At 46.7% G+C, this 14,062-nt stretch overlaps 1 protein-coding gene across 1 annotated transcript in view; it reads right to left on the reverse strand.

Moving 5' to 3' along the window:
• LOC119465314 (actin-related protein 6-like) overlaps window positions 1–14,062 on the reverse strand; it is a 42,752-nt gene that overhangs the window by 23,894 nt on the left and 4,796 nt on the right. The window contains 3 exon segments of the mRNA XM_037726115.2: window positions 2,278–2,433; window positions 4,363–4,498; window positions 8,846–8,969. Of these exon segments, the coding sequence (XP_037582043.1) occupies window positions 2,278–2,433; window positions 4,363–4,498; window positions 8,846–8,969 (416 nt within the window).

The following is a 14,062-nucleotide window of genomic DNA, read 5'->3' on the forward strand; positions in this document are numbered from 1 at the left end:
TAGCAGTGTAGGTGGTCGGTGGCTCGTAGCTTTGTGCGTGCTGTGTTTTCTCGGCGCTCTGTTTGCGTTGAAGCGATAGACAACAGCACGAAGGCCACTTCGCTCGCTTCTCCAGCGGCGCTTCCAGATGCCGCCAGCGTTTGACAGCGCGTGTCTGCACTCATCGAGTGTGATGTGTCACAGCGTGTACCAGCGCGTCGGCAACATCAACTGGAAAAGGAGAGAGTGCCGGCTGGGCGGGCTAGGCCAACTGTAGCAAGCGGCAGGATCAGGTTTCAATGAAGGGAGGGGGAAAGGTCATGCCCGCTGCGGCAAGATCGCCGGGTCGAGGGATGCAGGCCTGCTTCACACACGCACGCATGCACACGTGCGCTCGCTTCGCATTCCGTCGCGGCGGAGAAGGTAGTTTCCGGTTGCTGCTCACGCAAACATGACAAAATTTGGGGCGAAATCTCTAGGTTGTCGGAGGGAAAAATTCGTTATATCAAGGGGGTCTCCCGCTGCCACTTCGTTACGTAGAGGTCTCAAATACATATGCTTCTATGGAGTAACGGCGAGGAATACAAAACCTCCGTTACATCCAGGAATTCGTTATATAGAGGTTCGTTATAAGCAGGTTTAACTGTATTCGTATCACCCGAAATTCGTACCATCAAAACATACACAAAATCAAGAAAAAATGAATTTATTTTTATCAGAAAAGATTCCTAATAGTGGAACCCCATTGATACCTTCCTCACTGCTGCGTTTTCCCGGCTGCTACGTCGCATTTTCGCAGACCCGACCTAAATCTCATTGACTTCCACGTACCAGTTGAATCTCGATAATTTGAACTCGAAGTGGCCCGAAAATTTGTTCGTATTAAAAGAAGGACATATTTTGAATTATTCGTGCACCATAGCACGATGCACGAACGGTGCGAGTCGTGAAATTTCGCGGCGCACAACAGCATAGTAAGCGAGAACCACGAAACAGCCAATGCCGGCCAATGCTGGCTTCCCAATAACGGCAGAACACGGAACTTCAGGGTGCGGGCAGCGCCGGCACGGCGACGGGCCCACGCGGAGATGCCGGAGATGAAGTGTGGGCAGTTTTGTTGGCCGGACTGAGACATCGCCGCTGCTTTCCTCTACGCCGCAGCCGCAGTGTGCAAGATCTACACGTGACTAGAAAATAGAGGAAGCATAACGGAGAAAGGTTCACTGCCATTTTCTCCGCGTGGCTGAGACGTCGACACGTACACGCGTGTGCCAGCGCAATGCAGAAACGGCGACGTTGCCATTTGAGAGAGGTTAAAATTTCTGCTGCATTTTTTTTTCCTTCGCGCGTGGCATTGAGGGGTCTCTCCTAAGCTTTTACTTTTATGCCGGTCGGAGGCGCCACCGCGTGATTTGGTGCGCTACTGGGAGCATTGTCGGTGCATGGTATGTTCGAATTAACCGTCGCAAAGCTTTTGCGTTCGATTTAGCGGGCGTTTTTGCACAGCCGCGTGATGTAGCCGCGTGTCTGTGCCGGTCGCTCCGCTGGCTCGGCCGCCGCCGCCGCAGTTGATCACGCATTCGTCTGATCCGCAGTGGCGCGGCAAAGCGTTCGGGACAGCCGATTTTTTTCGTATTGTGAGCAATGTATTTCGGCCGGGGAATGTTACGAATTCGTATCACACCGAAATTTGTACCAGCCGGGATCGTGTCACCGGGGTTTTACTGTATTCTTCGACGATCCACTTCAGCGATACGATCGCCTTGACCCTTTCTTGAAAGCGATCCGCGACAGGGAGGGTCCGCCGCGCACTGTGTTTTGCCGCTTATAGGTCGCGTTGAAGCGAGAGGCATACTAGCGCAATGGTCAATTCGCTTGCCGCGCTTCGTCCCTCCAGCATTTTGACAGCGAGTTTCCGCGGTCAACGAGCGAGATGTGTTCATGTTTGCTGGTGCGCACGCGACACTGTGCTTGTTAATTTATTTACTAAGCGATTATTTGCAAGTTTATATGGCCGATAAAACTGCTATCCTTACTTCGTATAGCAGTCTACTAATTTGCTATGCAATCAATGCTTCGCTGTCGGGCGAAACTGCGACTTCTTTTCATCGCAACTTTAGTGCATCAGGAGTAAATTTTTGTTTTTCCAAATGACAGAAAGTTGCATTTCTGTATGAAAGCATGAGGTGCACGGTACTGTAAAGGATTTTTTTTTCATGGAAAACGGGTGCACGTTACAATCGAGGGCACGTTAGAATCAAGTAAATATGGTACACTCAGCATTGCCATCACGCTTACTGGGCGATCTTCATGTGCTCGTTGAAGGAAGTGGAGACAAAGCAGGCATCCTCCTTGACCTGGTTCATGACGTACGTCTCGTCCATGACGTGCAGCTGCCGGTAGGAGACTATGTCCTTCAGGTGGTTGGTCAGCGCCTTGCCTCCCAGGTTTATCCTGCCACGAACGCATGCGCATCCATCTGGTCATCACCATTCTTGCACACGTTCGCAGTTTGATTCTTCAAATGCATGGCACATAGCAAAAAAGCGAGCCTTTAAGGAACACTAAAGAGAAAGAGCAACTCAGTTTAGACTGATAAAGTATATTTCAAAACTCTATTTTCGAGAATTTCACCATAACAGGTAGATTTTGATTATTAAAAGGTTAAAGTGTCATGCTGCATTGAAATCCCAGAGGCCTAGACGCCTGTACACTAGTGCGATGTCACAGATTGCAATTTATTGTCCCATACTCATTAAAATTTTCTCGAAACTAAGCTCAGTTCTTGGCCGTTTTAGAATACGCCATAGTCCGTCATTACCAATAACAAATTAACAAGGTCTGAGCAGAAGCAGTCTAAACTTATGATGAGCTGGTGTGGGAACTTCAAGGTGGCATTGTCACCCACTTTTGGCTTTTTAAGTATTTTCAGCTCAACTTAGATTTACCTCGAGTGTCCATTTATGAACTGAACTTTTATTAGTGACCATGTCAACATGGTGAATGCACCCGACTGATTTCGTGCTGTGCTTCAATGACTCGCGTCGGGAATATCATGAAGCTCGTCCAAGTTGCAGGAGCGTTGTGGCAGATGCCAAGTCTCATCCATGCTGTGAGAGTACAGTCAAACCTCTATAGAATGAAGTTGTACTTGCAGCGAAAAACTACGTTATATCGAGAATTTCGTTATATCAAGGTTTCGTTAATTCAATTGAACTAAGATGGGGAAATAAAAATAGTTTGTTACATTGTGAATTTCGTTAAATAGAGGTTCGTTATATCGAGGTTTGACCATATACAGGGTGTTTTAGCGAACACTTTAAAAATTCTTAAAGGTTGCCTGTGGCAGATAGCAGAATTCTAGTACATGAACTGGTCTACTCGAAGAGGCGGACATTCCTTGCACAAAAAATTTTAATGCATAATCGACGAATTAACAAAAATTCACTAATTAAGTTTTTAACTAATTACCTGATGGCCCATATCGCAATTTACAAATTGTAGCCATGGAATTCGCAAGGCGGATCCACTTGGAACGAATTCTCAGGATGACACCAGTTTCGAGATATTAATTTCCAAACTTTGCAGTGAAGTGCAATGGTGTTCCAGTTACTTTCTAAACAAAACGTCGTTTTATGCATTGAACCACGAAAGTAACTGGAACGCCAATGCATTTCTCTGCGAAGTTTGAGAATTAGTATCTCGAAACTGGCATCATCCCAGCCGCAGCGTGCAAGGCAGCATAAAGGAGAAAGAAGGGTTCACTGCCATTTTCTACACGTGGCTACGGTAGCGTGGCTGAGACGTCGGCACGTACACGCATGTTCCGGCGCAACGCAGAATCGGCAACCTTGCCATTTGAGAGAGGGTGAAATTTCCGCCGCGTTTTGTTTTCTTTCTTTTTTTTTTTTGTTTCGTTCACGCGTGACTTTGAGGGATCTCTTCTAAGCTTTTACTCTAGGCGGTGGTGGTGGAAAACTTTTATTGAGAAGGCCCAAAGTAAAAAAAATTAAAAAGCAGCGTTGGCGGCCTTGCCAGAGCAATGCCGGTCGGAGGCGCCGCCGCGTGATTTGGTTCGAATTAACGAGATTCGACTGTAAATTGAATGCAAACGTTCTAGCCGCATTCCTCGACTGTCGCATATGCATGGCAGCTCAGTGCATATGTTTTGCATATGTGCGGGCCTTGAAAATTGTTGCTTTGGTTATAGTGCGGTACCGCTTATAGTGCGGATATTCGCGACTCCGGCGACTTACGTTATACGCGGTCTACACTGTACTTAGCAGGATTGCAGCCCCCAAGTCCAAGTATTTTGTCTGTTTCAAAGGGGCTTATTTCCTCCACAGGCAACACAAATAACAATGGAGTGCGCCGGTCCCTCACCTGCGGATACCGGCCTTGATCAGCTTGCCACGCAGGAAGGGTGCGATGTGCGTGAAGGAGAAGCCACTGTCCACCACCACGCAGGCCATCTCCCGCACACGCTCCTTGCGGTACTTGAGGGCGCTCAGAGCACCCGCTGCGCAGTGTCAACAACCGGACATGTTGAGCAACAACTAGTGCCTAGTCACGATGGAAAAACAGCGTGAAAACTGGGACAAGAAAGAGAGGGCAAGGCCGACTACGAACAAGTGTGTTTATTTTGCAACCGCAATATATACCCTAGAAAAAAGAAAAGAAAGAGGGCGCTAAAGGCTGCAAGGCATGCAGGTGTGCGAATGGCTTACTTTCGCGTCCAACAAACCTGGTTCCCTTTGCAAGTGTGTGAATGCCTTATAACAATACAGTGGAACCTTGCTGATACACGATTCTGCGTAATACGTTTTTTGGGATCACACATTGTTTTCCACCCCTGATAATACGATTTACTTGGGTAATACATTGGATGATACAATTTTCGGATGATACGCTTTATTTTCCGGTTCCCGTGAAGATCGTCTCGACGAGGTTCCACTGTAATTCCATGAAACATCTATTTGCACAAGAAGCTCTGAACTAAGCGTGGTGTGCCCCTAGAGACAAAGCTTTTATAATCTACAGTCGAATCTCGATAATTCGAACTCGAAGGGGCACGAAAATTTGTTCGAACCAAAAGAAGTTCGAATTAATGGAAGGACATATTTTTGAAGTATTCAAGCACCATAGCAAAATGAACAAATGGTGGGAGGCGTGAAATTTCGCGGCGCACAAGCGCATAGCGAGTTGCGGCCACACCGGCCAATGCTCGGTTCTCGATAACGGCAGAAAACGAAACTTCAGGGAGCGGACGGCGCCGACATGGCGAAGGGCACGCGCGCGCGAGGAGACCGTCGAAGGTGAGGGACTAAGGCGACAGGAAAGCGGATTTGGCCTCGGCAACTCCGCCACTTCGGTGGCTCCCCTCGTCCTCTCTCTCAACTCCCTCGCAGCTCCATCACCTTTGACTGTCTCCGGCGCGCCCGCGCCGGTACAGCCAGCTCGGCGCAGATTAGCCCGCTCCTTGAAGTTTCGTTTTCTGCCGTTATCAGGAAGCGAGCATTTGCCGGCGTGGGTGCTGACACCGCCGGTCCAGCCAGCCCGGCGCCAGCTTAGGCCGCTCTCTGAAGTTTCGTTTTCTGCTGTTATTGGGAAGCGAGCGTTTGCCGGCATGGGCAGTTCGTTGGCCGGACTGGGCCTCCGCCGCAGCATGAAGGGGTCTCTCTTAAGCTTTTGCTCTATAGCGGTGTCGGAGCAATGCCAGTCGGAGGCGCCGCCGCGTTATTTGGCGCGCTGCTGAGAGCATTGTCCGTCCGTGGTATGTTCGAATTAACCGTCACAAATGCTTTCACGTTCGAATTACCGAGCGTTTTTGCCCATTGAAATACACATAACTTTGACGGGACTAGAGCATAAGTTCGAATAAACCGGCAGTTCGAATTAAGCGTGTTCGAATTAACGAGATTCGACTGTATTTGCACAGCCATTACCACGTTTGAGGCCCAACTAACGTTCGAGACAAGCTGGCCAACTTTCCATGTCCTGGCATTCCCATGGCGTCGCAGTACTCTTCCAAGATATTTGCATAAAAATGGTTATGCTAGATTTCCCTCTTGGTAGTAGTAAGCAAAATTCTATGCTCTAGGACACATTTAATCTATATTCTATTGGATTTACAGAACATCACTGGATGTCGCTCAACTCTTTTCGTACTTACAGGAAACTGGAAAAAAGTTCAAGCACCTTCCTGCCACCCTTCCAAAACAGAATAAAGCTCAATGTACTTGAAGTGGATGAGTTCCATCAGTTTTGTTTCTCGCATCGTGTTTTACTGGCTCCGCGTTGGAAACTGGTGGCGTCGTCCAGCAACGCATCCCCCGTGGGAGAACCGTGTGAGTAAGACAAGGGCATTGGTGATGAATCATCACTAAGAACTGTCAGCAAACGGATCCCTAGTACTTATAACTCTTTTTTACAGCTATGCTGTCTGTGATGCATCAGCTGCTCAGATTTACATATATTTGTGAACAATTTTTGTTTGCTCAAGTGCTTCCGAGAAATGCAGGGAGTGCACTGAAAACAAAAAACAAGTACACTCGGGAGCGGCAGGGGTTGTGCGAGGGGGTGGGTCAAGTTATCTGGGGAGCAGCAGTGTAATTCTCAAACAAACCGAGCTCCCCCCAAGTCGACGTTCTTCCTCCACTCAACTGAGTTGAGCTCAGCGGCGGCCTATCGCTGAAAATGACACTACGCTTATTAAGAATTACTGAGGACTGTCAATTAAGCTCAGTGACTGCTTCTGTCGGGGATGGTGCTGAAGTCCACTTCCTCGAGCCGAGGTAGGTGTTGAGTGGAAGAACATTCTAGAATATGGGGGCACAGTCCAACCCACATATAACGATACCGGTTTTAACAATATATTGGTAATAACAATGAGAAGCTGCTGCACCGTCAAGTTTTGTATGTTTTCTATGGCGAAATAACCCGCTTACTACAATTCCCCCATGCCGCATTATCGGTTATAACGATGAAGCCTGGCTACTGGGTGTCCGTGCCGAAAGGGAATGGAATGCGAACTCCTTGAAATGAAAAAAAAAAAAAATTTGAGCCATTGCACGCAGCCGTGCTCCGTTTTCCATTCTTCTCTGCATCGCCAGCCTCACGCGCATCTGTCACATTGCCCTTCCACCCCTCTGAAAATGAATGTGCTGCACCCATAGCTCCATGCTGCGCTATCCTCTGAAACACGAATGGACCGCGCCAACTGTGCTGATAGCGCTGGGCTGGCAGAGCGCCGCAAATGTGCGACGCAATATAGCCAAAATGGCATTAGCGTCCATGGAAACGAAGCGACGAAGTTCGCATCGCCATGGTCATCAGTGAAAATCGTACTGGAATGACAGCAGTGCCGGAACGCTTCATGCCTATTTGGGCCTTTATTCTTGCGTTTACCGCTGCACCGCGTTGGCCGCGTGCCTTCATGACTGGATAGTCACCATCCATGATCGCGTCAATAGCGGCCGCGGTGTCGCCCGCAGTTGCAGCAAACGGTACTTTCGTTTTGACTCACTGCGTGCGTCGGCTGTGCGGCTTCAGAACCGCAAGATCGCCGTCAATGATCGCCTCGACAGCGGCCGCAGTTGCGGCAAACAATACTTTCGGTTTGACTGGTGCAAAGCTGTCGAGGATGAATAGCACCATCTACATCACGATGGGCGGCGACCTGGCGACGCGGGCGAAAAGAGAATCGGGATGTGCGCACGGTTGTGAAAAGGGGGTCTTAGATGAAGATGCGCGCCGCGGCCGCGCTACGACAGAAGCTGGGAGGCCTTCGCCGATGCGAACGCTAATCAGTCACGAGATGACAAGAATTGCAGCTTCCGCACTGCTTTTGTGCAAAATAGAAACAGGATTCTGCCGATTCATTCAGTATGTAAAAGTGTGTCGACGTAGAAAGCATTTGTTTGTTTTCTTGATACCCTCGATAATTAGACATTCGGTTAACTCGGACATTTTTTTCGGTCCCATGAAATCTGAATTAGCGAAGTTTCACTAGCAGTGCCATTCTTGAATGCCGACAGCCACGACTTTTTACATGCAATCAGGGCGCGCAGGAAGCAGAGTCAACACAATCAGCAGCCGGATGGAGGAAGGCGGTGGGCCTCCCCGCCATTATAGTTTTCTCACAACAGCTTTGCCATTCTCCTATTTTTTTTTTTCATGCAACCTAGTTATAACAATAATCGGTTATAACAATGGAATTATCGTGGCACTTGAATATTGTTATAAGTGGGTTCGAGTGCATGTGTTAAAGAGAGACTAAAGAGAAAAAATAATTTCCTCTATTAGTAAATTAGTCTTCTAAAATTCCTATCTTGTCGCAAGAAGGCAAAAAGACAGAAGATGAAAAGACAGGTGGCAATGCCGCCTTGAAATTCCCGTACCAGCTCACTGCAATGTCACGGATTTTGACGGCGTCTGCTAGAGCCTCGTTAATTGTTTGTCGGCAAAAATCGACTACATTACGATATTAAAAAAGTCAACGCATGAGCGCCGCAAGTTTCAGGAACATTCACTGTGCCAACGCGGCTCAAAATGCTGTGAAATCCGCGACATCACAATGACGTACCGGCACGGGGTGCACTTGTGCAACATTTTAAAAACGGTAGTTTGATCTTCATTTACTCTTCGAATAATCAACCCATTGAGAAATTAACGACAACAGAGTTTTCAAAGAATACTTTATCAGTCTAAACTGGTTTAGTGTTTCTTCTTAGTGTCCCCTTTAAAGGGTCGAGGACTGCAAGTTCATTTGATTAAATCATTTTGATCCAAAACAAAAAACAAGCTCCTGGGACCACACGTGTTGCAGCTTCATCAACAGCCTCCTCCTCCCTCTCTTTCCACCCACCTGTTGTGAGCAGGAGTGAATGGAACTGGTAGTCCTCATACAGCACTTCCACCAAGCTCTCCCTGATGGAGGGGAAGTTGAAGTAAGGCTCCGTCAGGATCAGGCACGTCTCCTCAAACTGGCACTGCGACAAAGGAAACACACTTGCAACAGAAAGTAGCACTAAAGACAGTCACAATCAGACGGGAGGGTATGAAGAACAAGCACTAAACTCGCACTGTTTTATTTGCTGGCATGGACTGCTAAATATGTAAGGAATGAAGAGCACACACACGAAGCAGGGATATCACAATTAAGGCGTCTATGTGTGCACATCAAGAAAAAGCTTTCTCTTTGAACTCTATCCGTATCGCGCTCATTGGACATCGTTAGCCCGCTATCGATGGTTTGAAACACCACTTGCGGGACCTTGCGTGCTGCTCACAGGCAGATTGCGCTATCGGAGGTGAAGGAGGAGAACTATATTTTAGTTTTCTAAGCAGTTTGCATTTTTCCCGCGAGGCGGTGATTTTTGAACGCGCTCTGAAGTTGAGCGATTGTCAAAGCAGAACGCAAAAATATCCGGCTCCAGAAGCAGCGCGTGCGCGCTTCGGGAGATAGCAGATCTCAAGATTCCGCTGCCGCTGCGGTTGATCTTATCGATACATCGAGTAACAGCGAGTCGGAGGACGCTGACTTTTTGTCGGACTTTAAGACTGAAAGCGAGCACGAAGCAAACCAGCCCGGAACATCGGCGGCCACAGCCCGGCACGCCCAACTGTACTGCTTGATGTGAAATTTTTAAAGCGAAGTACCTGTTCAATGAAAAATCTAAATTTTTTCAGATAGTGCCTATTAGACGGCAATACATTTTGTATATATCCCATAATTCTCGCAGCATTTTTTTCTTAGCATATACAAGCATGTCTTTACAAACTTTGTTCAATTTTATCCCACAATCTTGATTTTGGCAATTTGTATATCTTTCTTATGACATATATCTCATGAATTTGAAGTTTGAAGTTGATTTATTTTTACCACACAAAGTACAAAAGAAAATTGCACATGAGATGTGGTTCGGAAAGCGGGAAAAAAAGCTACAACATGTAGCTTGACTGGCCTCACCTCCCAGTACCCGGCAGCGGGCACTTTGGCAGAAGTAAGACATGTACACAAAGACTGTTTCAGCTGAGATACTAGTTTGCTAAACAATAGCGGACAGTTTCGCAGAAGTAAATAATACATGTACAAAAATAGTGTTAAACCTGCGATACTAGTTTGCTAAACAATAGCGGACACTTTCGCAGAAGTGATTCATACATGTACAAAAATACTGTTAAAGCTGCAATAGTAGTTGAACAATAAAACCTTTATGCCTGAAAAGTGCATTCATTCTGCTTTTTGCTTATGTATTACATAAAATATTCAGTGCAGGTAGTTCCATCAGAAAAAAAAAAATCTGGCTTAAACTACAAAAAAACACCCATTTTCCCCATGGTAGGGAAAGAGTTAAGCTCTTTCAAAAATGCACTTCGATAATTCCCTGTAGTGCAGAAAGCTTCCATCAACTGTTCACTTTTCGCATTTTCAACGTTTCCTACAATTTCTTTACCTTCCTTCAAACTGGCACACATTATTCTGCAAGATAATACATGTAGAACGGGTCCTTCCACGCTGTGTCAAAGCAAGCAGGCTTTACTTCGAGTGCTTCCTTTTTGAAACACGACTGCGTAGTGTTGTCTGATGGCTTGCCAGTGGCTCTGATAGAAAACTGTAACATAGTTATTGACAGACTATGCGATGCAGCCAATACCCACTTCCTGATACTACAGTACACATTCATTCAATGGACTCTGGCTGATTAGATTTTGCAGATAATTTTATCCTGACCAAAGGTCCTGGATGGTGGCCATGGGCCCAAATATTTGTTATTTCGATCCTGAAATTGGCCCTCACCAGATAAATCAAACTTGGCTTGGTCGGCACGAATGCGCCAGACCCAAATACTGACTCGAGACGCATAGCTGCCAATTTGCTTAATTTTAAGGTTACTAAAATCCTGATGACATGACAGTGGAGGTGGAGGTGAGACACACACGCTTGAAATAGTAGATACTGTCAGTGAAACAAATTGTGTTTACATCATAGTAACTCTTTCAGCGAATTCGCTGTTACTGGTTTTAGCTGCTTCAGGAACCTGTCCGCATTAACTTGCTCGAAGCAATCGCCCCTTTCGCGTCCTTTCACAATGAGAAGGCTTCCAACGGAAGGTTCAGAGGCTGACTGAGCGAGACCTTTTTCTCGAAGAGGACTAACTTTTCATAAAACGCCACGGAACATTCGTGAAATCATACACTGAGCCCAAATAAGGAAAATTTGAGAGAGTTGAAAGGCATGCACTTAGTGACCCCAATGGCTGTAGCAAGGCACTAACAACAGCCTACGTGTTGAAACACGCTATCTCCCACTGAAAGCGCTGATTTACAGCCTCTCCTAGGAAACGTTTTCGGCGAAGATGGCAGCTCACAATGAATTATTACCGAAATTACCTATTTCTAATACACCACTCTTTTCCCCTAAAAATACTGGTCTGAAAATTTCCTGCGTGGTGCCAATCAAATATGAAATCATGTTGGCCGCATTAGGAACAGCCTTCTGTCAAAGCCAGCATCATCATTTCATCACAAAATGGCAAAAGAATAAGTTCTCGGGCAGGATGGCAACAATGACACACTGCTTTTAGTCTTTGATTACAAAAGCTAATTCAAAATATCGTTAATTTACACGCTGAGATAGTGCCAGAAAAGTAGCATCAGGTGTTCTTGGCATTCCCAAGAATTGCATGCATACCAGGACGAACTATCGAAGTGGTTAGTCTAGGTTTTGTGATTCTTGGATGATCATTTAATAAATGTGACGTATCAAATGTGCAATGGACCGTAAGGAGGGCGACACACTGCAGTCCATCGACAATGATAATGTGCTGTCAGGGGGCGATGACAATGGACATCAAAGGGGCCCTGAACCACCCCTTGAGCTCGGAGAAAAAATACAGTCCGCGAATAGCATACGCTGCTGTCAACATCTCAGCCAAATTTTGCGGTTGTGTGCAGTACGTGAGGTTCGCAAGTGGAGTACGAAGTCACCGTTTTGTCAAACACTCTTTTCAAACGAGGCCTTCTCCTTGGCCATTTTAAAGCTGCCGGCGGCTTGCGTATGTCACCATGTGCAACATTCCCATAGGTGGCTGTTATTGGCTGATAGCCGACATCAGTCAAGAAGGGTGTCTGGATCAGTACGCTGCTTCCTACTGTTACTGTGTGTACTTATTTATGCAGTTTATTAAAGAGGCTGAATTAAGTGAAAAATCTGCGGTTGGCATTTCGAAAAGAATTACGTACTTCTGAAAGTACGACTCTCATATTATCGCAGACTATCCTCTGCTAACACTCGACCACGCCTGCCCGCGTAGGAATGAAACTTTGGCCACACTGCTTATCAATGTGGTAGCCGTCAGGTCTCCCTAATTTTCATTAGTTTGGAACACTAAACTCGCCTTGAATCATGCAAAACTTATAGGGGCCCTGAAACACTTCTCAACCTAATCATAGACTGGCCTCACTTTAAAAGAACGTCGTCTCATGAATCTCATGCCACAAAAATTTTTCGAATCGTTCAGCTATAGGTTTTTCTCTCTTTTCGTCTCCGTTACCACGCTGGAAGCTACACAGCAAAGAAGCCAAGAGGGCAGAGCCTCGGCCAAAAGTTGAGCGTTGTGGCGATGAAAGGGTGCGTCGCGGCACCCTGTGGCGGCCGCAATAGACCCCGCGCAGCTGAGCCAGCTACGCACAGTGCAAAGATGAAATGATTTTTAAGTCTTTTTGGAGATCGCAGACGTCAATATTTGCTACTTACTTAACTCAAATTTAGCAATTACGTATTACTGAGAATGCTTTGGCGATCACGAAATCAGCCAATAGCGTTGGTAGGCCAGCTGCTTTCGACAACACTGCATGACGGCGTTGCGGAAGCAATTTTTAGCTGTTTTTGACACGAGATTGTAAGTTCCCTACTGCACGCAGTGCAGTAATATTTGGCTCCCATGTTCACCGCAGCCTCTACGACAGATCAGCAACGTTTTATTACTATATCCAATAAGTGTTCCAGGGCCCCTTTAAGATCAGGACACACGCATGCATGCCAGTGCATGCTCCCTCCTGGCCAAACACATTCGCAGGCTTTGCTTCGTATCGAGCTATTGATGGCACTTTAAGATGTGCAATTTAGATGCGGCTGCAATCCGTTGGTCAAGCTGGTGCAGGATGGTGATTCGGCGATGTGCAACTATGGCGATGCGGACTCCGCCACTTCGTTTCGGTTGGACGCTAGCGCTGTTTTTGCATCGCCCCGAGCTCGCCGAGCTCCGAGAGTTGCCCGCATTAACCGATGTATGGCAAAATACGTCAGAATTATAGAGAGCTTGATTGCATTAAACATGCATATGCCTGCAGGGACCAGAGGACAAGTCCAAATTTGATTTTCCGAATTAACGAGTTCAGTTGTAGAAGTCAACCACTGATAATAAAGAAAGTTCATTGCACTGCATTACAAGACGGAATAAAACGCTGCTTGTCCACTTCTACTCCATTCTTAGAAGAAAGAACCTATTGACAATACCATTAACGTGGGTGGTGAAAAAGTTACATTTCTGGACGACATCAAAAGTCCGGTCACAGTGGCCTTGTATCGCAAAATGAACAATGTGAAGCGTGCCTGACGCTAAGTGCCGCCACTCAATTCTGTCGTATCAGCAAGATCAGCATTTACGTCGCTCCAATTATGCTGCCATGTGAGCTCTGCGTGCAGAAGGTCGTTTCGCCACGCGCTCGCATGCCCCGCAATATTTTGTGGCCGAGTGTACATATCGTCTAGTATTTCGCCCCTCTGCAGAAATCGCGGCAGCAGTTTGTGAGCTCTCACATTCTGACAGTTTTGGTGTTGCGCAGTACTGCACTTGTTTTGCGGGCTCGCGAAGCTCATACTGGCTGGAAGCAGCAGAAAATTCCACGTCTACCTGGGATGTCTTGAGCTGCTGTCGGCTCTGTATTTGCTCGGTTTCTGGCCAAACTTTGGCGCTTTTCACAAAAAAAAAAAAAAAAACGTAGCGCTGGCTCTCGAATGCTGTTTTACTCACTGACAACAGTAAAGGGCAGTGATGGCGAATGCAGCACAGAACAC

The sequence above is a fragment of the Dermacentor silvarum genome, chromosome 9, assembly GCF_013339745.2.
Source record: "Dermacentor silvarum isolate Dsil-2018 chromosome 9, BIME_Dsil_1.4, whole genome shotgun sequence".
Classification (NCBI taxonomy): Eukaryota; Metazoa; Arthropoda; class Arachnida; order Ixodida; family Ixodidae; genus Dermacentor; species Dermacentor silvarum.